At 43.1% G+C, this 26,244-nt stretch overlaps 1 protein-coding gene across 2 annotated transcripts in view; it reads right to left on the bottom strand.

Annotated features, from left to right (window-relative positions):
• Window positions 1-26,244, bottom strand: part of LOC120523249 (lamin tail domain-containing protein 1-like) — a 167,509-nt gene that overhangs the window by 42,385 nt on the left and 98,880 nt on the right. For both annotated transcript variants that reach the window (XM_039744372.1, XM_039744383.1), the window contains exon 3: window positions 9,871-10,057. In XM_039744372.1, the coding sequence (XP_039600306.1) occupies window positions 9,871-10,057 (187 nt within the window). The remainder of the gene's footprint in view (window positions 1-9,870; window positions 10,058-26,244) is intronic.

Raw genomic sequence — 26,244 nt, 5'->3', positions numbered from 1 at the left:
ATCTATCTATCTATTCTATCTATCTATCTATCTATCTATCTATTTTATCTATCATATCTATTATCTATCATATAAATGTCTTTCACATATCTATCTATCTATCTATCTATCTATCTATCTATCTATCATACAGTCTTCATCATATCTATCTATCATCTATCTATCTACTTCCTGTTCTGCTGTCGCTAGCATAGGTGTCTTCGGAGCAGTGAACTGAGTGTGTCCTTAGGTAGTGGTGATCTTTTTTCTTCTAATTTTTCTAGTTTCTTATTTCTATCTTTCTTGTGAAAACATCACTTGTTTTTATACTGAGGTTTAGCCACGGCAGCCCATGGCAAATCTTGAACGTCTACCGTCACGCCTGGGATTAAATGTACGAGGAGTTTGTCCAGAGGCGGGTTCAGGAGGCAGTGGTCGGGGTTTGGGACAATATTAAGTCAGCCTTCACGTGACGAACGTGTTTGAGCCTGGGTTTTTCCCACAGTGGTTGAGGGGTTATAATGGCTCCTTTGTACAGGTTTCCCTATAGCCGGCCTGTCGTAGAGTAAAACAATGCGCCGTTTTAAAAGAAACTATAGCGAAAGAGTTGAGCGTGACATGGGGTGGTAAAGGTGAAAGGGTGTAAGAGATTAAAACAGCATCAAGACACAAGTTTTATAGGTTTAAAGAATGGATGACATTTTGGTCAATCAGTTTAGAGGGGCAGTTCAGAGATTAAGCTCTTCTAGAAATGATGTTTTGAAGGTACCTTTTAATAAGCGTCCTGAGGACGCATGGAGCAATCAAAATGCTGATAAACCATTAAAACAAAATGGGTCAGATTTGGTGTAGGAGCCTGAGCAAGGTATGGAAAATGCTCACTTAGAGTGAAGAGCCACACAGTCATCCGAGTTGGGTCCATGATGTTAAGTAACATGTAGACAAACAGGACTGGCAGGGCATTTCCGAATTGACTACCCTTGTGGAGGAAGAGACAGGGAAGAGGACTTGTCCCATCAGAAAGCCAAGCGGGATGGAACATGAGAAGAGAACAGCTCGGATCTGAGATCCAGCTAATGGCTAGTTTCCGCTTGAAGCTCAACTCAAGGGGGTGCCGGGACATGTCCGTTACTCTGGGCTGTGCAGCACGGGCCCAATAAACCGGGGTGTCAGGTAAAGTGTCGAGTTTGACGCAAAAGGAGACCACCTTTTTCCCGCCCTTGATTTCAATCAGTCGGGCGGACAGGTGACAAAGCCTGCTGGAATGCAAGCTAGTGCGGGTGGAAGAGAGAAACAAGAAAGCTGAAGAAAGAACGAAAAAATGGCTAACCCTGAAAGCACAAGTCTGAACTTAGTGCTGTGTATTCTCATCAATTGCAAAAGGTGGGAGTTAAAGGGCTCGCATTTTTAGACAAAAGTATAGATGTTTTTCAAGACTCCATTATGCAAGTCGTGGTTTGGGAGGATTTAATTACATCTGTCCAAAATGGGACGAAATGGCACTGAACTGGGTCCTCGCCCACTTGCTTTGAGGAATATTCATACTGGGAGTGGGAAGGGCACCACTAACTAAGTGAATCAGCGTGCTACGTTAATGTGTACGGCCTATCATTTGAGTAGTTTTAAGCATTTGAGGCTCTTTACGTGTCTTTCCAATTGTGGACCCTACTGGCCATCATTTGGTTGGAGCGAATGCACTTTTTGATAAACTTAATTAAATACGCTTTGAACCATCTCCGTTTTCAAACTAAGATTTGCAGTTTGGGAGCAAATGCGAGCTGGCTACACTATGGAGGGGAAATGCATCGGACTTGATTTATTATAAACCAAGACAACTTGTCTGGTTTATTCAAAAGTGCGTATTTACTATGGATTTGATCCATTTGGCTGTAGAATTTTAAATATATCTGACGTAACCAATCTGGCTTGCACGCTTCTCCGTGATCATAAATATAAAGATGAATTGTTCTTTCTTGGGGAGAATAAATCTGCAGAAGTTATCTACTTGCAAACAATTATGGAAGAGTCACATGGCCTCAGAATCTGTCCAAATTCAAATGTGTTTGAATTGAATTCAATCGTAGGAGGATAGCCCGAGTGTTTGGGATTCACCTCCAACCAAATAACAACTGAATTGCAGAATCCATTTTTGGAAGAAAACCAAATGCCTGTGGAAATAAGAATTGGGACATCCCTACAAGGGGCCCTTTAGAACTGCAGCCAGATGTATAGCGTGATACACGCCTTAGCTCTTTCTCTGTTGGGGTATTTGCAGAAAAATTTCAGTTGAACACCAATGGATCTTTTATAGTTTGGACTTTGATTGTATTAAACTTTCATAATTCTACCTGCTTTGTGTCAAGGAACGATTTTGAACCCTTTGTGACGTCTATTTGTCTTCTAACTTTGACTTTATTTTATGAAAGACCTTTAGGGTTTTCATTTTTTGGCTCAAATGTCGTTTGCTGACTTGACATTTCTCTGAAAAGTCTTACTCGTCCATATTTTTTATGAAGAGGAAGACAGGTTGTGTTTATGCATTATGTGCTCTGGTTCTAAGAACTTCCTGGGAACGCTTTAAATCACGCGTCTTTGTCCCACCTCCTGACTCCTAAATGAGACCGTGATGTCCATCCAAAACTGCTTGCTGTAGAATGCTGCTGTTAAGGTTTGGCTAAACCTGATTTCTGAGGAATTCCATAAACCCGGACAACTGGAGGCTTCCTGTACCTGGGAGTCCATCTTGGAGATGACCACTACATCCAAAAGAACTGGGAGGGTCTGTTGGACAAGGTTACAGCTCGGCTTGCCAAGTGGAAGTGGATACTCCCTCAGTTATCCTATAGAGGACGGATGCTGGTCATTAATAACCTGGTGACCTCCAGCCTGTGGCACAAATGTATTTGTTTGCAACCTCCACTTTTGCTTGTTCAGCAGATACAGAAGGCGATCATAGATTTCTTTTGGACTGGTACCCATTGGATACAGAAGGGCGTTCTATTTTTACCATTGGATGAAGGCGGACAAGGACTTATTGACATTACCAGCAGGATTGCTGCTTTCCGCCTTCAGACCATTCAAAACTGTTGTATCCTGTTGAGCAGAGCCAGTGGATGAACTTGGCCGTACTCTTCTTTAAACAAGCCAGGCATATGGGACTTGGGAAAAGTTTACTGCTGTGCCACTTGGATAAGATCAAGACTTTACAGGTGCCAGAGTTTTATAAAAGCCTTTTAGCAGCATGGCAACTACTGGCGATAAAAAAGGACTGTGATGACCTCTCCACATTTTGGGTCCTTCATGAACCACTGTTCTACAATCCTGCTGTTGGCACTGCTACAGGAATTTCTGAAAACTTTATTAATCATTTCATAATACATGGAATAACCACGATAAAGGACATAATTGACTGGGAAAATTACACTTGGAAAAGTGCACAAGTGGTAGCAGTGGAGACAGGAGTGCACTCAGTCCGCTAATGGAGAAGTTTCTGTGGCAGGTACAATCATCAATGGACAGGGAATCCATGACACTCCTGCACGGAATTTTCTTATCACAACTGAAGCCAATTGACGAAACGCCTTTTCCAACACTTACTGTGTCTCCGGCTGTTGAACTGAGGGATGGTGAGACTAATGTTTTAGCCTTAAGTTCTCTAGAGGCGTTATCTCTACCTACAGTGCCGGGGAAACAGCTGTACAGGATTTGTGTGAAGGTGAACAACCTGGAGCAGCTGAGGACACAAAGACACGACACACCTTGGAGAGACAAGCTTGGAGCCCCTCAGGGACTGAACCCTGCATGGAGGTCGTTGTACAAGCCGCCATTGGCCAGTAGGGTGGGAGACCTGCAGTGGAGGTTGGTACATGGGATACTAGCGGTGAACTCCTTCTTATCGATTATATGTCCGGGGGTCTCGGATTGCTGCCCTTTTTGTGGTCTGAGGGAAAGTGTCTTTCATGCTTTTATGTATTGTGAGAGGCTCCAGACCTTTTTTAGTAAAATTGAAAGAATAGTAGAAGGGCTGGGGGTCCCGTATAATGGCACGGTGTTTGTGTTTGGGGTTAAAATTACTAAACACACCAGAGAAAATATGAACTTAATTAATTTTATTATCGGGCAAGCAAAACTGTCAATATGGAAGACCCGTAAAAACAAGATTACTGGGAGGAAATGAAAATGTTGTTGTCTTTTTAGAAAAGTATGTGAAAGTAGGATATTAGTGGATTTTAATTTTTATAAGTCCACAAATAATTTAGCAAAGTTTAAGGAAATGTGGTGTGTGAATAATGTGCTTTGTGTATGTGATGAAGATAATTTGCAATTTGTGCTTTGACTTTGGTGTTTCATTCCTTTATAAATTGGGTGGATAAATTGAGAATAAGTGGGATTGGAGGGTGGAAACAATGGGGGGGATTAGATAAATATATACTCCAAGAACAATATGAATATGTAATGGTTTAAAAGTGAATAATCATCAAGAACAATATGAATATGTAATGGTTTAAAAATGAATATTCATCATTATCTATCTATCTATCTATCTATCTATCTATCTATCTATCTATCTATCATAAAGTGTCTTTCACATTCTATCTATCTATCTATCTATCTATCATATAGTGTCTTTCACATATCTATCTATCTATCTATCTATCTATCTATCTATCATATAGTGCCTTTCCTATCTATCTATCTATCTATCTACTTACCCTTTACGCGGAGGTTTAATGTGCACAGACTGGAGGACTCGGGGGGGCGGGTGTTTCAGTAGGAAGCCCAGTGGGCGGAGCCTTTGCAGCGGTGGATTTCTCTGCTCTTCACTAGACACTTTTTTTAGCTGGATGTCCCCAGATGTGTATTCTCAATCACCTCTAGGCCCGCATGGCCTCCCTCAATAGTACGAGGCCTGTTTAGAGTCAACAAATAATCTGAAGCCGAGATAAGAAACGAAAACAGAGGGCTGGACTGTAATCAGGTGGTAAAGGTGAAAGGTGTCAAGTGAGAGTTCAGAAATCCAGCATGGCCACAGACAGCAGGCAGTGTAATCGCAGGTGTGGGTAAGCAGGGCACAGCTGTGTTTGGTAATCCGACATCCCACAGGGGCAGCCAGCACAAAGCCCTCCCTTCTTTTATTTATTGATGTCCATTTCAGCTCCTTTTATGAAGCCGTGATTACCTCATTGGTTTGCGTTGAATTCAAAGCTGTATTTACCATTAAAATAAAATGGTGTTTTGTAGGAAGCCTGCATGCAAGGTTAAGGGAACAACGTTCATTCATGGTACAAGCGTCACACAGTGCCCACTGCTTTGTTCTCTATATGTTATCAGTCAAATGTAAAAATGTTGTGACAGATGGCCAGGGGCTTTGCCCTGGCCGGGACACCCTTGTGATGGAAGGACCAGGGAGAGGACTTGTCCACAGCAATACCTCCCGTGGAACATGAGAGCGCGACCCACCCTGGATCGTATCAGGGCCATGGGCTAGTTAGCTTGGAAGCTCAACCCTGCCAGGGGGTGCCTGGACAGTCCCGGAACCCTGGGCTGCAGCACGTCCACCACAACCGGGAGTGCTGCAGGTAGAGGATCAGAGTGCACCTGGAGCACTATAAAGGAGACCACCTCACTCCGCTCGAAAAGCCAGAGTCGGGCGGAAGGTAGACAAAGCCTGCTGGGAGGAGTGGAGGAGGTATAAAAGAGAAAGAGAGAGAGAAAGAAAGGAAGAAAACGAAAGAAAAAGGAACTGAGCAATATTGTGTGCTGTGTATTCTGCACTGTGCTCGGAGGTGGGGAGCTGGGAAACAGAGCTGCCCCACGAGGAAAATAAGAGGGGTGTTTTTGGACTCTGTGCCTATCTGTGTCGGGTTTGGGGAGCTGTATGCCCCCTGGCTTATCACAACGTCAAGATGTCTGAACTAAATGGCCACTCTCAATAAGTGGTCCCGGCCCCTTGCTTTGGAGTGTGAATACTCACTGGTTAGTGGAGGCCCACCTGGAATCCAAGTGCTGGCTGCGGCCCCCTGCTCAGCGGTTGAGCGAGTGTCTGCAGGGTTTCATTCCCTGAGTAGATTATTAAGCATTTAAAAGACTAGGGGGCTCTGCCCTCTGCTCGCTTCGCTCTTCAACCCCCTGCGGACCCTACTCGCTCATCATTTCCCGGATCTGCCGCTTGTGACGAATCATACTGTGCTTTTGGATAAACATTAATTACAACTCTGTCTTTGATATCTCCGCCTTTCTAAACTATTATCGCTGACAATTTGTCACGTGTTGGTTTATTATATATGCGAGCGTGATCTTTCAGATTCATATAGAAATCCAAGACAACTTCTTTGTCCGTGTTTTTCAGATAAAGTGCGATACTTTTGGACGTATGGATTTGTATCCATTATTGGCTGTAGAATTTCTAATATATCTGATCGTTTAACTCTTTCAATTCTGTGTTGCATCGCTTCTCCGTGATCATAAATATAAACCTGACTGAATTGTGGTTTCTTTGAAATTAAACTTGTCGTAGCTTCAATTGTTGCAGGACCACAGATTCTCATAGCGTATGGTCCTGAATCGTGTAAATCTACGTTTTGAGCATTGAATTATCGTAGATTCGGATATTTTGCCCGTAGTGTTTGTGGATTTCACTTTCACCAAATAACAAATCTTTTAATTCTCACAGAATCCATTGGGAAGAAACACCAAATGTCCCTGATGGCAACATGAATTAGACGATCTACAAGTCCCCGAGTAAACTTTAAAGCAGAACCATATCTTCATACTTCTGTCATATCACCTACGTCCATATATTTCATCTCTTTTCGCTGTTCCGTTATTTCAACGAGCAAAAATTTCAGTTTGTTATCACTAATGCGATCTTTTCTATCAGTCTTTTGAGACTTTTGGATTTTATTACTTTCATAATCTCTCACCTGCTCTACATGTGTATCGCGCCACCGATTTTGAACCTCTTTGTGACGTTCTACTTTGTCTTCTACTCTTTGTCTTTTATTTCCGCCCCCGCTTAGACCTGTTAGGTTTTCAATTCATCTCTTGGCACAAAGTGTCGTGTCGCGGGACTTGAAATTATCTCTAAGAAAAAGTCTTGTCTCGTCCCAATATTTTTTTAAATAATAGAGAGAAACGAATCAGGGTTGATGTTTCTGGCCAGTCACTGTGCTATGGTGTCCATAAGAAATCTTCCTGAACGCTTTAAAATCACGCTTTTTTTTTCTTTTGTCTGCCACCTCCTGACTTACCGGTATGAGTAAACCCCCACCCATGATGTCCCATTCAACTCGTCTTGATGTTTAGTAATGCAAGATATTAAGGTTTTTGGGGGTCCCCCCTATTTTTGACCCTTCTAGACCCACAAACCCCTCGGTTTCAGACTATACGTTGTGCAGGAAGTGATACCCTTATGATAACTGAGTAAACCAATAGGTGTCTGCAGCAGAACTTGACGTTGTGCAGGCCACCTCAGCCAACCCCAGGGGTTCACCTTCTAATGGGATACAAGGGGTCAAAGGTACTCCTCTTCACAAAACTTTGAAAAAAACGAGAATCTTTAATAAGGGCGCGTGGGGCGACGTTTTACGCTATTTCAAGGTTGCTGATCACCAACGTGATAATAATTTTGATATTTCCTTCTTTACTGGTGGTCCGAGACCCCTAAGAGACACTCCCAGAATGTTAAAAATGACAAACTTCAAACATAACAAGGTCACGTTTTTAACCTTTACTAATGACCTAGCCCTCTATGGACCTCCGTCAGAGGGTGAATAATGACAACATTTCTATTACAATCGAGAATATTTAGACTTTAAACATTAAAAGTGAAGCAGACATTTTAACATTTCAAATATCTGACACACTACGCTCGTCCGTTGTGTACTTCTGTCTCATGAAGCAAATGATTACATTTCTTACAAACACCCTGAATTAGGGCGGCTTACATTAAATCAGACAAGACAGAATAGATGTGTGTGAATGAGAGGGAGGTCAGTGGAATGGTGAGGATGGCGAGAGTAGAGTTGGCAAAGGTGGATGAGGTTACCTTGAGACGGTGGCACTGACCAGAAAGCAGGAGACAGAGCTGGAGGCAGTAGAGTTAAAGATGTTAAGATTTGCATTGGGTTTGATGAGGATGGACAGGATGAGGACATTAGAGGGTCAGCTCAGGTTGGACGGTTGGGAGACAAAGTCAGAGAGATGATATTGAGTTGGTTTGGATATGTGCAGAGGAGAGATGTTGGGTATATTGGGAGAAGGGTGCTAAGGATAGAGCTGCCAGGTAAGAGGAGGAGAGGAATGAAGGTCAGTAGGACCACCAAGACAGAATAGATGTGTGTGAATGAGAGGGAGGTCAGTGGAATGGTGAGAAGGGGATGACGAGAGTAGAGTTGGCGAAGGTGGATGAGGTTAAATACTTGGGGTCAACGGTACAGAGGAATGGGGATTGTGGAAGAGAGGTGAAGAAGAGAGTGCAGGCAGGGTGGAGTGGGTGGAGAAGAGTGTCAGAAGTGATTTGTGACCGACGGGTATCAGCAAGAGTGAAACGGAAGGTCTATAGGATGGTAGTGAGACCAGCTATGTTATATAGGTTGGAGATGGTGGCACTGACCAGAAAGCAGGAGACAGAGCTGGAGGTGGCAGAGTTTAAGATGTTAAGATTTGCATTGGGTGAGATGAGGATGCACAGGATTAGAAATGAGGACATTAGAGGGTCAGCTCAGGCTGGACCATTTGGAGATAAAGTCTGAGAGATGAGATTGAGTTGGTTTGGACATGTGCAGAAGAGAGATGAGGGGTACATTGGGAGAAGGGTGTTAAGGATAGAGCTGCCAGGGAAGAGGAAAAGAGGAAGACCTAAGAGAAGGTTTATGGATGTGGTGAGAGAGGACATGCAGGTGATGGGGGTGACAGAACAAGATGACAAGATAAGGAAGATATGGAAGAAGATGATCTGCTGTAATGACCGCTAAGGGGAGCAAATGAAAGAAGAAGAAAAACTAAAGGTCAGTATTGCTTAAGATAATAGATTTATAGGGTAAAAAAGTTACATACAGATCAATGAAGGTATAACAGACAATAACTTTGAATAATGTTAACGTTTACCCCCCGGGTGGAACTGAAGAGTCGCATAGTGTGGGGTCTCCTCAGTCTGTCAGTGGAGCAGGACGGTGACATCAGTCTGTTGCTGAAGCTGCTCCTCTGTCTGGAGATGATCCTGTTCAGTGGATTGTCCATGATTGACAGGAGTCTGCTCAGCACCCGTCGCTCTGCTACAGATGTTAAACTGTCCAGCTCCGTGCCTACAATAGAGCCTGCCTTCCTCACCGGTTTGTCCAGGCGTGAGGCGTCCCTCTTCTTTATGCTGCCTCCCAGCACACCACCGCGTGAAGAGGCGCTCACCACAACCGTCTGGTAGAACATCTGCAGCATCTTATTGCAGATGTTGAAGGACATTTGTAGATTATAATGTTGGAAAACATTGCAAGACTTGCTTGTGAAAGTTATGTGGTTTACCTGGTGACTCGTGAACATCAAAATGACACCTTAAACGGTGTAAACAGCTCACATTGGAAACTACATTCTGTATCTTGGCTTCATTTTATATTATATTATATTATAGAAAAGAAAGAAAGATTGCGATATGCAAGTTTCTGAGGCACTGCAGGCCCTTCTTCAGGTAAGATGTAATGTAGTGTAGTGTAATGTATGTATGACACGTAGGATTCCATCTGGCTTGAAGAAGGGGCCCGAGTTGCCTCGAAAGCTTGCATGTCGTAATCTTTCTAGTTGTCATTTTGCTTCACTTCTCACTACATCCATAATGGCTAACACAGTACAACATCCTCATACTAAAGCTTTCCTTTCAAACACACAGAAGTCACCTACTGTGATGTGCTGTCTCGCTGGCAGCCAGCTGCGTCTGGGAAAGCGGTACAGTGACACCGGGTGACGCCCGATGGTTTGCTGGATGAAGTATCCACTCAAGTCCAAGTTGCGGTCAGGAGAGAAGTTCAGCAGTCTGATGAAGTGACCACATGAGTCCACCTTTTCAATTTTCAGCCAGCCTGTGGGACTGAGAAGATGCACAGTAAAAGATGGGAATTTGGGAATGAAGGTCAGCCATTTCTAATCATAGAAGGGAGAAGGGAAGGGAGGCACCTGGCACACACCCTCACCATTACTGAAAAATACACTCGGATACGACACCTGTGCACCTGCTCATCCATGCAACTATCATTTCATGTTCACGTCAAGCATCAGAACATGTGACCCCAGTGATATCGACTGTGACAAGATGGCTGGTTTCAGACGGGCTGGTTTGAGTATTTCTCAGATTTTTTTTAGATCAGCGTTTCCCAGACTCAGTCCTGCGGCTGCTGGTTTGTGTTCGTTTTTAATTGAACTTCTGAGCTAATTAAGTAAAGTGTTATGTCCCATAACTGTGTTGTGAAATTAGAAAACTAAGCTTGCTAAAAATATATATTAAAATGTACCATGCAGTTACAGTATATGGAAATAATGTATTTTTTTCTTTTTAACAATATTTTCATCTTGATTTTCCATCCATCTATCCATTATCCAACCTGTCATATCCTAACTACAGGGTCATGGGGGTCTGCTGGAGCCAGTCCCAGCCAACACAGGGTGCAAGGCAGGAAACAAACCCCGGGCAGGGCGCCAGCCCACCGTAGGGCACACAAACACACCAAGCAGACACACACGGGCCAATTTAGGATCGCCAATGCACCTAACCTGCATGTCTTTGGACTGTGGGAGGAAACCAGAGCACCCGGAGGAAGACACGGGGAGAACATGCAAACTCCACGCAGGAAGGACCCGGGAGGCAAACCCAGGTCTCCTAACTGGGAGGCAGCAGCGCTACCCACTGCGCCACCGTGCCGACCCAATCTTGATTTTCAGTCTACTTTTCTAGGTGTTTTAATTGTTTAATTAATCCATTATTTACTAATTAGTGGGTCTGACTCTAAAGTACTTGCAGCCTTTGATTATTCTGTGTTGCTTGCCAACGTGTCTGCTCTGCTCGATTTTAATTGTCATTATTAAGATACAATGAAGGGGAAAAACTGCACAGAGAAAGGGCAAAGTGTAATGAAATCAACAAAAGAGAGTTAAGCATTTAAATCTAGAGCAAAAGCAGAAATATTTAAAAATGTCTTATAAATGTAAAAAATCTTGCTGCTATGGTTTTCTGAATGTCGAATAAAAGAAAAAAAAAAATACCAGCTAATTAAATGAGATCAACATTATCAGGTGATGTCACTGATTGGGAATCTGCTTGGAACAAAAACCTGCAGCCACAGGGGGTCCCCAGGAACAAGTTTGGGAAACACTGTTAGAGGGTACTGAGAATGGTGTGAAATACAAAAAACACCCAGTGAGCAGCAGATCTGTGGAAGGAAACAGACTTTCTTAGAGAAGTCTCATTGATAGTGTACTTGATGAAGTGAAATGTAGTCAGATACGGGGTCTTCCCTGACTGTCTAAAGACTTTTCTATCTATCTATCTATTATATAGTGCCTTTCATATCTATCTATCTATCCATTATATAGTGCCTTTCATATCTATCTATCTATCTATCTATCTATCTATCTATCTATCTATCTATCTATCTATCTATCTATCTATCTATCTATTATATAGTGCCTTTCATAGCTATCTATCTATCTATCTATCTATCTATCTATTATATAGTGCCTTTCATATCTATCTATCTATCTATCTATCTATCTATCTATCTATCTATCCCGAGGTGCTTTATAGGCACTATACACTTCTTTTCAAAAATTTTACATCTTGAAAACCAGTAGCTCAAGTGACTCAGTACTGGGAATTGAAATGAAACCTTTGGTTGTACAGCTCTTAGCCACAAGGGGGCGCACTGTCTACAGTACATGCACAACTAAAGAGCGTTCACGTCCGCGCTGCTCAGTCTCAGTCCCGGTGACGCCACGTGGCTGCAGGTTTTTGCTTCAACCAGTTTGACAATCAGCCCCTTCATTTTACCTCGAATTAATCTCATTCAATTAGCCGCTGTGGTTTCTCTTTTCTTATGCTGCGTTCTGAAAAGCACAATAGTGTGACTTTTACATTTATGAGATATTTAGTCATACTTGTATATTTGCTTTAGCATCAAACGCTCGACTCTGTTTTGTGGCTTTCTTGTTAATTTGCCTTTTTTTTACCTGGTGTTGTTTGCTCCCTTCATTGTATCCTAAAAATTGAAATTAACAACGAGACACCCGTGCAAACAACACAAAATGAGGGAAAAAAACTTCAGGTTCTTCATCCCCAGACCAGCTAACGGGCTCATTACGAAATAATGGAATAAATAACCAGGACACCTGGAACAGCAAAATCACAATCGTGATGACGATGAGAATTCTAAAAAATAAACAAAAAACAACAACAACAAAAAAAAAAAACACAAAATTATCCGCATGTAACATACACAATTGTGTGGTGCGTTCTAATTAGAAATTAACAAGCCTGCATTTTTTAAATTCCACATGATCACAAAACACAGAAATAATGAAATAACAGCTGACTTAATTAGACTAGAACCCCCATAAAAAGAAAAGATAGGTGGCACAAAACCTGCCACAGGGGTCCACGGAGAAACACTGGTTTAGATAGATGAAAGGTACTATATAATAGATAGATAGATAGATACAGTAGATAGATAGATATGAAAAGCACTATATAACAGATAGATAGATAGATAGATGAAAGGTGCTATATAATAGATAGATAATGACTCAAAATTTAACAGATTGAAGTCATGTTTTTTGAAAGTTCTGTAAATTTATTAAAAATCAAAAACTGAATGAACTCTCTCCTTCATAGAAGTATTCCGACCCTTTGCTATGGCACTCCACCTTGTGCTCAGGTGCCTCCTGTTTGCTTTAATTCTCCTTGAAATGTTTCTAGAACTTGACTGGAGTCCACCTGTGGCAGATTGAATTGCTTAGACATCATTTGTGGGCAGAGAAGGTCCCACTCATAGTTCATGTCAAGACAAAAACCAAGTCATGAAGTTCAAAGAACTCTCTGTACAATACAATACAATACAGTTTATTTTTGTATAGCCCAAAATCACACAGGAAGTGCCGCAATGGGCTTTAACAGGCCCTGCCTTTTGACAGCCCCCCAGCCTTGACTCTCTGAGAAGACAAGGAAAAACTCCCAAAAAACCTTGTAGGGAAAATGGAAGAAACCTCTGGAAAGGCAGTTCAAAGAGAGACCCCTTTCCAGGTAGGTTGGGCGTGCAGTGGGTGTCAAAAGAAGGGGGTCAATACAATACAATCTGTAGACCTCAGTGATCAAATTGTGATGAGACTTAGACCAGGGTGAGGAGATCTACCCATTTGTTTGCCCTTTCTAGCACAGAGGCCTCAATAATTATGAAATGGAAGACGTTTGGAACCACTAGGACTCTTCCTAGAGTTTGTCATCTGGCCAAACTGAGCAACCAGGAAAAGAAGGGCATTGGTAATGTAGGTGTCCAGGAACCCAATGGTCAATCTGTCTTTAGAAGTCCCCTGTTGAGATGGGAGAACCTGCTAGAAAGATGAACATCTCAGCTGCACTCCCCTCAAACAGGCACTTTTAAGGAAAGAGATTCTCTGGTCTGTTCAGACAAATGTTGAACTCTTTTGGCAGAACTGCAAGCACTATGTCTGGTAAAGAGGTGAAGCATGTTGGTGGCAGCATCATGCTATGGGGGTACGTCTTGGTGGTCTGGACAGGTAGACTGATCAGAATTGAGGGAAGGATGAATGCAGCCAAATAGTGAGAGGTCTTCAAAGTCACCTCAGACTGGAGTGACAGTTCATCTTTCTGCATGACATTGACCTGCAGCATATCACCCAAGACAACGCTGGAGTGACTTTGGGACAAGTCTCTGAGTGTCCTTGAATGGCCCATCCAAAGCCCAGTCCTAAACTCCATAGAAGATCCTGTGGAGAGACCTGAAGATGGCAGTTCACAGACGCTTCCCATCCAGTCTAATGGAGCTTGAGAGGATCTACCAGGAAGAATGTAATAACCTGCCCAAATCCAGGTGTGCAAAGCTTGTATATAAATCATAAATAAATAAATTATACAAATGAGAGATTTTAGTTTTTCATTTTTGATAAATTTGCATACCTTTCTGAAAACAGGTTGTCACTTTGTCATGATGGTGTAGATTGATGGGCCAAAATGGCAAATGTCTCAGTTTAAAATTAAATCTACAATACACTAAAGTGTAGGGAAAGTGAAGGGGTCTCAATACTTCATGAACGCTCTGTGTTTTGTAGAACACCTTGTACATTTTTACAGCTAGCAGTTCAAGACAGTTGTCTGTGTCATTGTCCTTGAGCGCCTCTTGGCAGAGAGGGACGTCACCTCACCACATGTACAGCATATGTACGCTCTGCCTTTGTGTGAGTGCGCATTGTCAGTGCTTACAGTTGGTGACGGTCACACGACACCCTAAAGTTTACACAAAGTGAGGGGGTCTGAATACTTTCTGAATTTGTCTTACTTTTTATTGACTGCCTTATTAATATTCAGAACTCTTTGTTTCTTTTTTACTTAACCAGCAGTTAAACAATAATGAGGTGCAAATCACACAAAGTCACCTCAACTGTTTTAAACGAACTCATTTCTTAATTAGAAGCCAATTCATGCTGTTAATCCATCCTGTGATTTCATTTTAGGGCTTGTTAGCGCCCTCGTTCTGCCACACCAGAAATGTCCAAAGCTGCTCATTTTAGTTTTATCTGAAAGCAACGGTTTTGTAGACATGAATATGAATGTGTCAGTCCTTTATTTTGGTCGTTTCAGCTATTTTATTCAAATGCTGCATAAATTAATCTTCTTCTTCTTCCTCCTCTTCATCTTTTTCCACTTCAATGTGGGGTCGGTGTGCCTGATCCACCTTCTCCATACGGCTCAGTTCTGCACCTCCTCCCCTGTCAGACCCTTTTTCTTTGACTTTATCCTTCCAGCTCCACTTAGGCCTACCTCACTTTCTCTTCCCCTGGACTTCCACTCCCATCACTCTTTGAGCATTAGAACATTAGAACGCTCTAGACGAGAACAGGCCATTCAGCCCAACAAAGCTCGCCAGTCCTCTCCACTTATTCCTTCCAAAAAAACATCAAGTCGAGTTTTGAAAGTCCCTAAAGTCTCACTGTCTTCCACACTACTTGGTTGCTTATTCCAAGTGTCTATTGTTCTTTGTGTAAAGAAAAACTTCCTAATGTTTGTGCGAAATCTACCCTTCACAAGTTTCCAACTGTGTCCCCGTGTTCTTGATGAATTCATTTTAAAGTCACCATCTTGATCCACTGGACTAATTCACTTCGTAATTTTGAACACTTCAGTCAGGTCTCCTCTTCATCTTCTTTGACATAAACTGTGAAGGCTCAGCTCTTTTAATCTTTCCTCATAACTCATCCTCTGTAGTCCTGGAATTAGCCTAGTCGCTCTTCTCTGGACCTTCTCTAGTGCTGCTATGTCTTTGGCCCACATGTTCATTGTCTCTCCTCATCACATGTCCATACCAATTCAGTCTACTTTCCTGGACTTTCCCAGATTTCTCTCACGTTCATCTGATTTCTTATTTTGTCCATTTTTGTAATTCCACAAATCGATCTCCTAACTGACATCTTATATTCCAAATTGTAACCTCAGATCTTCAAATGAGTGTCTGCTTAGAATTCCAAGAGCAAAACATAAAAGAGGTGGTGAGGCGGGCAGGCGGCCTTCTGCTGTTATGAGCCTAAACTCTGGAATAGTCGGCCAATAGGAATTCACCAGCACTTTAAAAAACTGCTGAAAACACATCAGTTTAACATGGCCATCTCATAACTTCATCTTAGTTTAATCCTGATGCTCTGTATATTCAATTCATTATCATTACTACTCCACACTCCATACTATCACCTACTCTCTCTTCGGTTCTTTATCCGGTTTTCTGTGGTGCCGATCTGCGCCACCACCACCTGATCAAAGCACCGTGATGTCCCTACATTGATAGATTAAAGGCCAGAAATCCACATGACCGTCATCATCAAGTCCTTCCATGAGAACCCTGAATACCATGAGGACTGATTGAGGTCATTGATGTTAGGTAGAAGGGGCTGGGTGGTCTCGTGGCCTCAGACCCCCTGCAGATTTTATTTTTTTCTCCAGCCATCTGGAGTTTTTTTTTGCTTTTTCTGTCCTCCCAGACCATCGGACCTTACTCTTATTCTATGTTAATTAGTGTTACCTTATTTTAATTCTTATTTCTTTTGTCTTTTATTTCTCTTTTCTTCATCATGTAAAGCACTTTGAGCTCCATTATTTGTATGAAAATGTGCTGTAGAAATAAATGTTGTTGTTGAAGCAAAATGAACAGATTACAATATGCCAGCATTTGAGACCCTTTCTTCAGGCAATGGCTAACACGGTACATCACCCTACTACTACACCTCCTTCAATGAGATGTTCTTGCTTAAATGAATTGTTTAATCTAAAAGAACAAAAGCTTTAGCAATATTTTCAAGCATCGCTCACTAAAACCTTAAACGCTAATAAAGTCGCTCGCTTTCAGTAACTGTCGGAATTAAAGAGGCCTTTGAAGTGATTACCTCCTCCAGGTCAAATCCTCCCACTTGTTTCCTCGACTTTCCCCTCTCGGGCTGTCACTCCAGGCATTTCTGGAATGTTCCGAGGCCGACCTCGCCGTGTTCTGTCCTGACTAAAGACACGTGAAGGTCTTCAAGCTCCCAGAATTCTTGTGTAGAGCCAGCTGCTCCCTGTCACTCTTGGGACCCCACGGGTTTTCTTGTTGAACTTTTCATTTGTTAAATCAAAAATGCTTTGAAGGAAATGTTTCTAGAGCTGGCAGCTTACGCTCTCAGTTTAAAATACTGTTAGGGGGAACAAGTGCACCACTAATAACTTTTGCATAAATTGTTAAATCAGGGCCTGAATTTTCAATGATCATAAAAGTGGCCCCACGCTTGTATCATCAGTGACTCAACTGGCAATGGACTCAAGTGGTAATGATGCTGAAATACCATTCAGCCCAGAATGGCAAGAACTGCTGTGACGTTATCTTGTTGAAATATTTTAACAGGAGCAGAGAGGATGGAAAGCATTAGTGTGTCAAGAGGCAGGCGGCAGGAACCAAACCTGGCATCACCAAGCACAAGGCAGCATCCATCCTCAACGATGCCATGCTAGGACTCGAAAACTGGATATAGCATGTTTGAGATTGTTATGATCTATAGACACCCTGTCTGTGTGTGTGTATTGTCACATATGTGTGCTTAGGGGGCACCCACAGGACCCTGTCATGATAAGTGATACTACCCTGGGACAAGAGAGGGGGCACTGTCACTAAAGACCTCTGAACAGCGCTGCACAGCAGCCAATAGATGACCTCTGAGCACACCCCAACTCACACCCCTTTTGGGGACACTTTTTATATATTCAACCTGACAACCAAAGACAGGCATTCACTTCGGGACCCGACTCTGCAAGGAGTGACGTTGACCACCCAACCCTGTGATGTCCTTGATTTGTGCTTAAAGTAGATGAACGTTCTGTGCAATCTGAGGTCCAGAGCGCTCTCGAGCAGGTTTTCATTAAGGATATCTCTGTACTTTGTTCTCTTCAGCGTTCCCTCAAACGTGACTACTGTCTCAGTCTTCAACCCCAAGGCATGAGGCAGACACCACCAAGCTTCACCACTGAAATGAGAATACGCAGGTGATGAACAGTGCCTGGTGTACACCTGACGTGACACTTAAAACTGAGGCCAAACAGTTCAATCTTGGCTTCATTAGAATGAAGAATTATCTGTCTATCAGTTACATAGTGCCTTTCCTATCTATCTAACTATCTATCTATCCATCATCCAACCCGCTATATCCTAACTAGAGGGTCACGGGGGTCTGCTGGAGCCACACTGGGATCTGCTGGAGCCAACACAGGGTGCAAGGCAGGAAACAAACCCCAGGCAGGGTGCCAGCCCACTGCAAGGCATGTGCACAAACAGAAGATCGCCAATGCACCTAACCTGCATGTCTTTGGGCTGGTCTTTTGGACCTGGAGAAAACCCACACAGACATGTGGAGAACATGTAAACTCCACGCAGGGAGGACCTGGGAAGTGAACCCGGGTCTGCTAACTTTGAATCAGCAGCACTACCACTCCGCCACCGTGCTGCCTCTATATATCTATCTGTTATATAGTGCCTTTCATATCTATCTATCTATCTATCTATTATATAGTGCCTTTCATATCAATCTATCTATATATCTATTTATTATATAGTGCCTTTCATTTCTATTGTCAGGGATGCCAGGGGCCATGACCCGGCCGGGACGCCAGGAGGGACCGGAAGAGGGTCAGAGCCCTGCCTGGACCACGTGGGTTCGCCTTCCGGGTTGCTTTGGGAGCCACGGGTCAAGGGCTTGGAAGCTCTTCCCTGTAGGGGCCCGTGGCCACCGCCAGGAGGCGCCCCAATGCCTTGGGATTTGTTTCCCCAGCACTCCTGCCACACCAGGAAGTGCTGGGGGGAAGACTTTGGACGGTGCCCGGGGAGCAGCCGGGAGGACAGCCGACACTTCCGCCACGCTGGGGCGTGGCCAGAAGATTGCCGGGAACACCTGGGGCTCATCCGGGTCCTCCATAAAAGGGGCCGTCTCCCGTCATTCAGGGCTGGAGTCGGGTGGAGGTAGGACGAAGCTGTGGAGAGTGGAGGCGGCCCGAAGAAAGGCATTGTGGCCAGGACGTTGAGTGTTTGGGGGTTTGTGCACGTGATTAGGTCTTCGTGACCGATGAACTGGGGTCTTGGTGACCAATATTATTGTAAATAATTTGTAAATAAACGTGTGGTGGTGTCATAACAACATGTCCGCCTGTCTGTGCCCGGGTACCGTTCACACTATCTATTATATAGTGCCTTTCATATCTATCTATTTTATAGTGCCTTTTATATCAATCTATCTATCTATCTGTCTATCTGTTATATAGTGCCTTTCATATCTATCTATATATCTATTTATTATATAGTGCCTTTCATTTCTATCTATTATATAGTGCCTTTCATATCTATCTATCTATCTATCTCTTTCATATAGTGCCTTACTTATTTGTCTATCTAATTATTATTTAGTGCCTTATCTCTCCATCTATTTAATATGTCACACATATGCACCTGGGGACCACCCTTCAGGCTCTGAGAAGGTAAGCAATACCACTTTGAGACGAGTGGGGGTGCCAGCACTGTTTCTTCTCTCCCCACCAGTTTCCCCTCGCAGGGCATCCCTTAGCCACGCCCACAATGCCCAGAGAAGTTCCCGCCCCTTCTGCCCAGGACACCATAACAATGGCCAGTCCCCCGACAGAGGTGTCCCCTTTGGACCTGGAGCTCCCAGTGGAGAGCTGATTAAAGCCACTATAATCTGAATGCCGGGGGGCACTGTCTCTGTTATTTTTTTGTTTTTATTTGTTTCTGATTAAATGGGTTTGCCCGGTTTGCACCCAGCATTTTGTTGTCATCCTTGGACTGTTTCCATTTGGTCACAAATAATAGCAATTAGCAAGATCAAAAAAAAAGTATGACATATTTACACATTCTGGTTATCTGTCATTGCTTTTTTGTGCTGCCAAAAATGTAATTATTCACATTTTCCATCAGATTAGTGGCCTGTGTGCTGACTGAGGTGTTACCCAAAACCCTTACAAGACACCTGCATTCAAAGATTTATATAAAAGCATTAACGTAAGAAAAGAAGAGTTTCTGTAATACTGTACTCTGCTGTAAATATAAAATTCCTGATGAACAGACAGCAAAACAGATGTTATTAAAAGATTCCTTTGATGGTTATTGCTACACAACAATTAAGTTTTCATTTTCAAGACTGATGCTTTATTTGCAGTATAATTTCATTCTGTCGTTTCTGCTGCGCTGCTCTTTGTTTGTCACCTTCAGATCTCAGGCTCCGTCACTGCATATTCATTTGAAGCTGCTGAACTTATTTAATGTTAAACTCGGGGCTTTCCACAACTCCATGAATATTTTACCACATTATTACCAGCTGCACGGTGTCACGTTTCCGAAATTCAAAGTGGATGGAAAGAAATCAACTCCCGCCCTTTAGATGGCGCTATGAGGACGAGCGTTACTGCGAGTCACACTCTGTTAGGAAGAAGGACATGAATAGTCAGTCAGTGACATCAGTTCACGCTGCTACCTCAGTGGAGGTTCCAACACAGCAAGCGCGACTTGTTCATTTTCATCAAACCTGGACACTTTTAATGTTTGCTACTGTGTATGACTTTCTTATTATTTTCACTCTCATTAGGACAGTCTGGACGAGAACAGGCCATTCAGCCCAACAAAGCGCACCAGTTCTATCCACTTAATTCTTCTAAAATAACATCAAGTTGAGTCACTGAAGGTCTCTAAAGTCTTACTGTCTACCACACTACTTGGTCACTTTATCCATGTGTCTATGAAGAAAAACTTACTAATGTTTGAGTGAAATTTTCCCTTCTCAAGTTTCTAACTGTGCCCCCGTGTTCTTGATGGACTCCTTTTAAAGTCACCGTCTCGAACAACTGGACTAATTCCCTTCATACTTTTAAACACTTCAGTCAGGTCTCCTCTAAATCATTTGCTTAGACTAATTTTAATCTTTCCTCATAACTCATGTGGTCCCCGGCCGGGCTCCAGGGCTTGTGCCTCCTCCAGACCGCGAGGGGGCGTCCATCCCGGTTAGGTTGGGGGCCTCGGGTACAGGGCCTTGAAGCCCAACCCTGTAGGGACCCGAGGTCACCGCCAGGCGGCGCCCCGATGCCAGTTTATCCCGTGTGGTCCCTGGCCGGGAATGGACGCCCAGGAAGACCAGAGGAGGGCTTGTGCCTCCTCCAGACCGCAAGGGGGCGATCGCCCTGGTTGTATAGGGGGCCACAGGTAGAGGGCTTGGAAGCCCAACCCTGTAGGGGCCTGTGGCCACCGCCAGGCGGCGCCCTGGGGCCTGAGGAACCCTGGAACCCAGCACTTCCGCCACACCAGGAAGTGCTGCGGGGAAGACTTATTGTGGCGCCCGGAGAGCTGCCGGGAGGACAGCCGGCACTTCCGCCACGCTGGGGCGTGGCCAAGGAGGGAATGCCGGAAACACCTGGTGCTCATCCGGGAGCAGGATATAACGGCCAGAAGAGAGAGAGGCATTGTAAAGCCAGACGAGGTTATTGTAAGGCCTGAGGAAAAAGGGAGGCATTATAAGGCCTGGACTTGGGGAATCGGTGCAAGAGGCACTGGGGAGTTGAGCGCGGGACTGCTTGTAAATACTGTAAATAAATAAGTGTGTGGTGAAAACAACGATGTCTGTCTGCCTGTGTCCGGGTTCAAGTTCACACTCATCAGCCTAGTCGCTCTTCTCTGGACCTTCTCTTGTGCTGTTATGTCCTTTTTGTAGCCTGGAGACCCAAACTGCACCCAGGACTCCAGATGAGGCCTCACCAGGGTGTTATAAAGCAAAGTTGTGCTTTGAGGAGCCAGAGTCGGGAAGAGTGGAGGACAAAGCTTGCTGGGAGAGGAGTGGAGGCGGCAGAGAAAATGAAAGAGAGAAAGAAGAAGAGAAGGGACAGAGCAGTACTGCTGTAGGTAATTGTGTACTGTGCTCTGGAGTGGGGAGCCGGGAATAGAGCTGCCCCCCGTTTTGCACTTGCATTTCTGTGCCCGGGTTTGAGGAGCTGAATGCCCCCTGGTATTCCACAATCCTTATGACAAGGAGTTAACCAATAAGTGTCTTCAGCACAAAATGATCAGAAGGACTTGAAGTTGTGAAGGCCACATCAACTGACCCCTGAGGTCCACCCCTTTAACGAATGACATTGCCCAATCACAGCAAAGCCCAATTGGCCAAGCAGATTGCTCAGATGGACTGGACCTTAGTGTTTGATTATATAGTCGACTTGAAAGGCTTTAGAGCGACACTATAGAAATTTGGCTGCTAGTGGTGCGGAGTTTGTATGTACTGCCCACATTTTTTTCTCTGATGTCCTAAAAATATTTATGTCAGGTTAACTGGCAGCACTAAATTAACGCAGGATGAGCAAGCGCGGGTGTGTGCATGAATGTACCGGGTGTCAAGAACTGATTTATATTGTGTGCCGAGTGCTGCTGAGATAACCTCAGGCCCCTTTGCTACGCTTAAATGGATTACACAAATTCTAACAAAGAACAAGGTGATACATACTGTAGGATAAATCTCTCTTAGAAGAAGCCATTATTTAGTGACTAGGGTTTTGGGGGGTTACTTTAGGAAAGGGACAAACCAATAAGAGTTAATGAAGAATTGCTGAATGCCACCATCCACTTGCACATGTTGTACTTGGTCTCCTAGTATGTCAAACACACCTGAGAAAGGACCCGAGTTGTGTTTGGAACTGACAGCTATAGAAGACACACCATATAATGACACACATTGTGTAGTTTAAAACTTCTGGAACATCTGGAGAGCCTTGTCGTCTACTTATGATCTTTATGCAAATCTGTGATCCTCAACCCCTCGAGAAAAGTGAGGCCCATTGCTAAAGATAACTTGATGCCATCACACAGCAGTCGAGGCCCAGGAACCTGGCAAAAGCCCAAATACAATAGTCAATGGTGAATGGCCGACATCATAATGGGCACAGAGAGTGCCACCTCTGTTCTGAAGTGTTGTTATCTAGCACTATATGTCTGCTCTGAAAAGTGCTGGGTTGACACAAAATCTGCTGGTCCTCCAAGGAAGTTGCTTGTCGGGGCATTGTGGAACTTTCTAAATGGGGCGCTACGGTCAGGGTGGCATTGATCAACCTCTTTCAGGAATTCATGTATTGACCTTTTAGATGAAGTGGTGTAGGGAATACAAGCAATGGTCTATAGAGCAGTGGAATACAGCAAGGTGAGGTAACCCTAAACCTGCTCTCAACAAGCAGATGAATACAAGCATGGCACGCACCAAAAAAGAGTGCAGATTGAATGTTCATTATGTGTGTAAAGTCTACTAGTGGCTCTGGTATAACGCAAAATGCACCTTCATGGTGTGGTTTAGGGTCACTGAGTACCAAGGTAAAATCTAACAAGTACAAATCAATACTGTGTGATCAGTTTGATAGATAGATAGATAGATAGATATGAAAGGCACTATATAATAGATAGATAGATATAAAAGGCACTATATAATAGATAGATAGATAGATAGATATGAAAGGCACTATATAATAGATAGATAGATAGATATGAAAGGCACTATATAACAGATAGATAGATAGATAGATATGAAAGGCACTATATGATAGATAGATGATAGATTTGAAAGGCACTATATAATAGATAGATAGATAGATATGAAAGGCACTATATAATAGATAGATAGATAGATAGATAGATATGAAAGGCACTATATGATAGATAGATGATAGATTTGAAAGGCACTATATAATAGATAGATAGTTTATGTCTGTCCATCTATCTATCTATCTACAGTATCTATTATATAGTGCCTTTCTTATCTATCTATCTATCTATCTATGACCTTTCTCCTATGAATGCAGTTTCCTAAGAAATAAGAGTCAGCTCTGCCCTTTCCTCTCCTATTCCTCTGTGTTATTAGAGCAGACCAATCTGTCATTGATGTGGAGCCCCAAGCACTTGTAGGAGCGGACCACCTCTACCTCCTCTCCCAGACGCAGAGGCTCTTTGGGGTTGCAGAAGTCAATAACTGGTTTTGCTGATGATGGTAACTTGTAGACATTTCTTTCTGCACCAAATTAAAAGTTCTTCACCTGAGTCTTATACTCTATCTCAGGGGTGGCAAACTCCAGTTCTGGTGGGCCGCAGTGGCTGCAGGTTTTCATTCTTACCGTCTTCTTAATTAGTGACCAGTTTTTGCTGCTGATTCCTTCTTTTAATGCACTTGACTCGGGCCCCATAGTTGTTTCTTTTTCTTTAATTAGCAGCCAAACAATAATGAGACACAAAACAAGCTCCCCTGTGCCCATCACACAATATCTGAAATTAAAGAGAGGTGATGGTCTTGGTAAGGTTGATCTCTCAGGTCACCAGAACATCTTGACATTGATGCTCTTAGAAAGAACAGAACAACAACAGCTGTGGCAGAATGAGAGCAGCAACAGGCCATGGAATTAAATAACAGGTTTAATTAACAGCAAGAATTGGCTTCTCATTAAGAAACTGGTTGGAGGGAAATTGGTTGGAGTTTGAAGCCCCAGTTTAGCTGGTCATCTGTCGACTTGTTTCACATCTCATTTCTGCTTGGCTTTCATTTAATGAAGAAAGGAATTAATTCAGAGGGCTGAACTCTCCTAACAGGGCTATTAAAGTGATGGGGAAAAAGTGAATTAGATAGATAGATAGATAGATAGATAGATAGATAGATAGATAGATAGATAGATACTTTATTAATCCCAAGGGGAAATTCACATAATCCAGCAGCAGTATACTGATACAAAGAAACAATATTAAATTAAATAGTAATAAAAATGAAAAGAATTAAAATAAAATTAATGTTTGCATTTACTCCCCCGGGTGGAACTGAAGAGTCGCATAGTGTGGGGGGAGGAACGATCTCCTCAGTCTGTCAGTGGAGCAGGACGGTGACAAAAGCTACTCCTCTGTCTGGAGATGACACTGTTCAGTGGATGCAGTGGATTATCAGTCACTGATTAGGAAAAGGGTTAGAATGAAAACCTGCAGCCACTGCGGCCCACCAGGCCTGGAGTTCGACACCCCTGCTCTATCTCATCAGTACACCCCATAAATGCAGAATCATGTGATAGAACCAGAGGAGTCAGCGAGCCCCAAAGCCCTAAACACGAACACACAGAGTGCCCCGGGTTCTAGTAAAGGATGGCTTATTAACCAGTTTCTTCCTTTTTTTAATGAGTGTCCTGTTTGTGCTGCTAATTAACTTCTTGTGAATTCATTTTGATTGAATTGCTTTTTTAAGATTTGTTCCCCTGAGTTTCTTCATCGTTCCTCTGATTTGCTTCATTTCTTTCCTTAAATGGCACCCAAACAGAAATGAAATGTGAAGTGAGGGAGCCAACAGAAGACCAACTAAGTCAGAGCCTCAAACTCCAACCAATTTCACTCCAACCAGCTGCTTATTGAGGCGCGGAGTCTTGTCGTTAATTAAACCCGTTCTTTAATTCTGTGGCTTGTTGCTGCTCTTGTGGTGCATTACAGACATTTCCGAAATTGTGGATTTTTTTTTTTTTAATCGCACTGTGAAAATGTTTTGGGGATCTGAGCAGATCAACATTCCTGAGACCTTCACCTTTCTTTATTTTCAGATATTGTTTGATGGACTCAGTTTGCTGGTCCTCGTTATTGTTTGGCTGCTAATTAAGGAAAAAGAAACAATTAAGGCAGGGGTGTCGAACTTCAGTCCTGGAGGGCCGCAGTAGCTGCAGGTTTTCATTCTAACCATCTTCTTAATTAGTGACCCGTTTTAACTGCTAATGAACTTATTTTTGCCTTAATTTAAATTAACTTGACTCGGGCCTCTTAGTTGTCTCTTTTTCCTTAATTAGCAGCCAAATAAAAATGAGACACAAAACGAGCTGCCACGTGACCAGCTCACCTGTGCCCATCTCACAATATCTGAAATTAAAGAAAGGTGAAGGTTGATCTCTCAGGTCACCAAAACTTCAACAGTTTTGGAAATGCCTGCTGTGGCAGAATGAGAGCAGCAACAAGCTGTGGAATTAAATAACGAGATTAATTAACACCGAAAATTGGCTTCTCATTAAGAGACTGGTGGGAGTGAAAATTGGTTGGCGTTTGAAATCCCAGTTTAGCTGGTCATCTGTTGGCTCGTTTCACGTCTCATTTCTGTTTGGCTGCCATTTAATGAAGAAAAGAATCAATTCAGAGGACTGAATCCTTAAAAACAGGGCTATGAAAGTGAAGGGAAAAGAAGTTGATTAGTGAAAAGTGATTAGGAAAAGGGTTAGAATGAAAACCTGCAGCCACTGCGGCCCTCCAGGCCTGGAGTTTGACACCCCTGCCCTACAAGATGTCTTATGACTTTTCATCTTGGCTCCTGTATCATTAACAAGTAGCAGAACTCTAAATCTTTGTATTTGCATCTGCTTTTTATTTCCATGTGTTTGATATATTTAAGTGAAACATTAATTTCCAGCAGCGTCCTGATCTTCAGATCATCTTACAGCAGAGC

Source organism: Polypterus senegalus, chromosome 1 (genome assembly GCF_016835505.1).
Source record: "Polypterus senegalus isolate Bchr_013 chromosome 1, ASM1683550v1, whole genome shotgun sequence".
Classification (NCBI taxonomy): Eukaryota; Metazoa; Chordata; class Cladistia; order Polypteriformes; family Polypteridae; genus Polypterus; species Polypterus senegalus.
The sequence above is the reverse complement of the archived record's forward strand: the minus strand, read 5'-3'. Positions and strand labels throughout refer to the sequence as shown.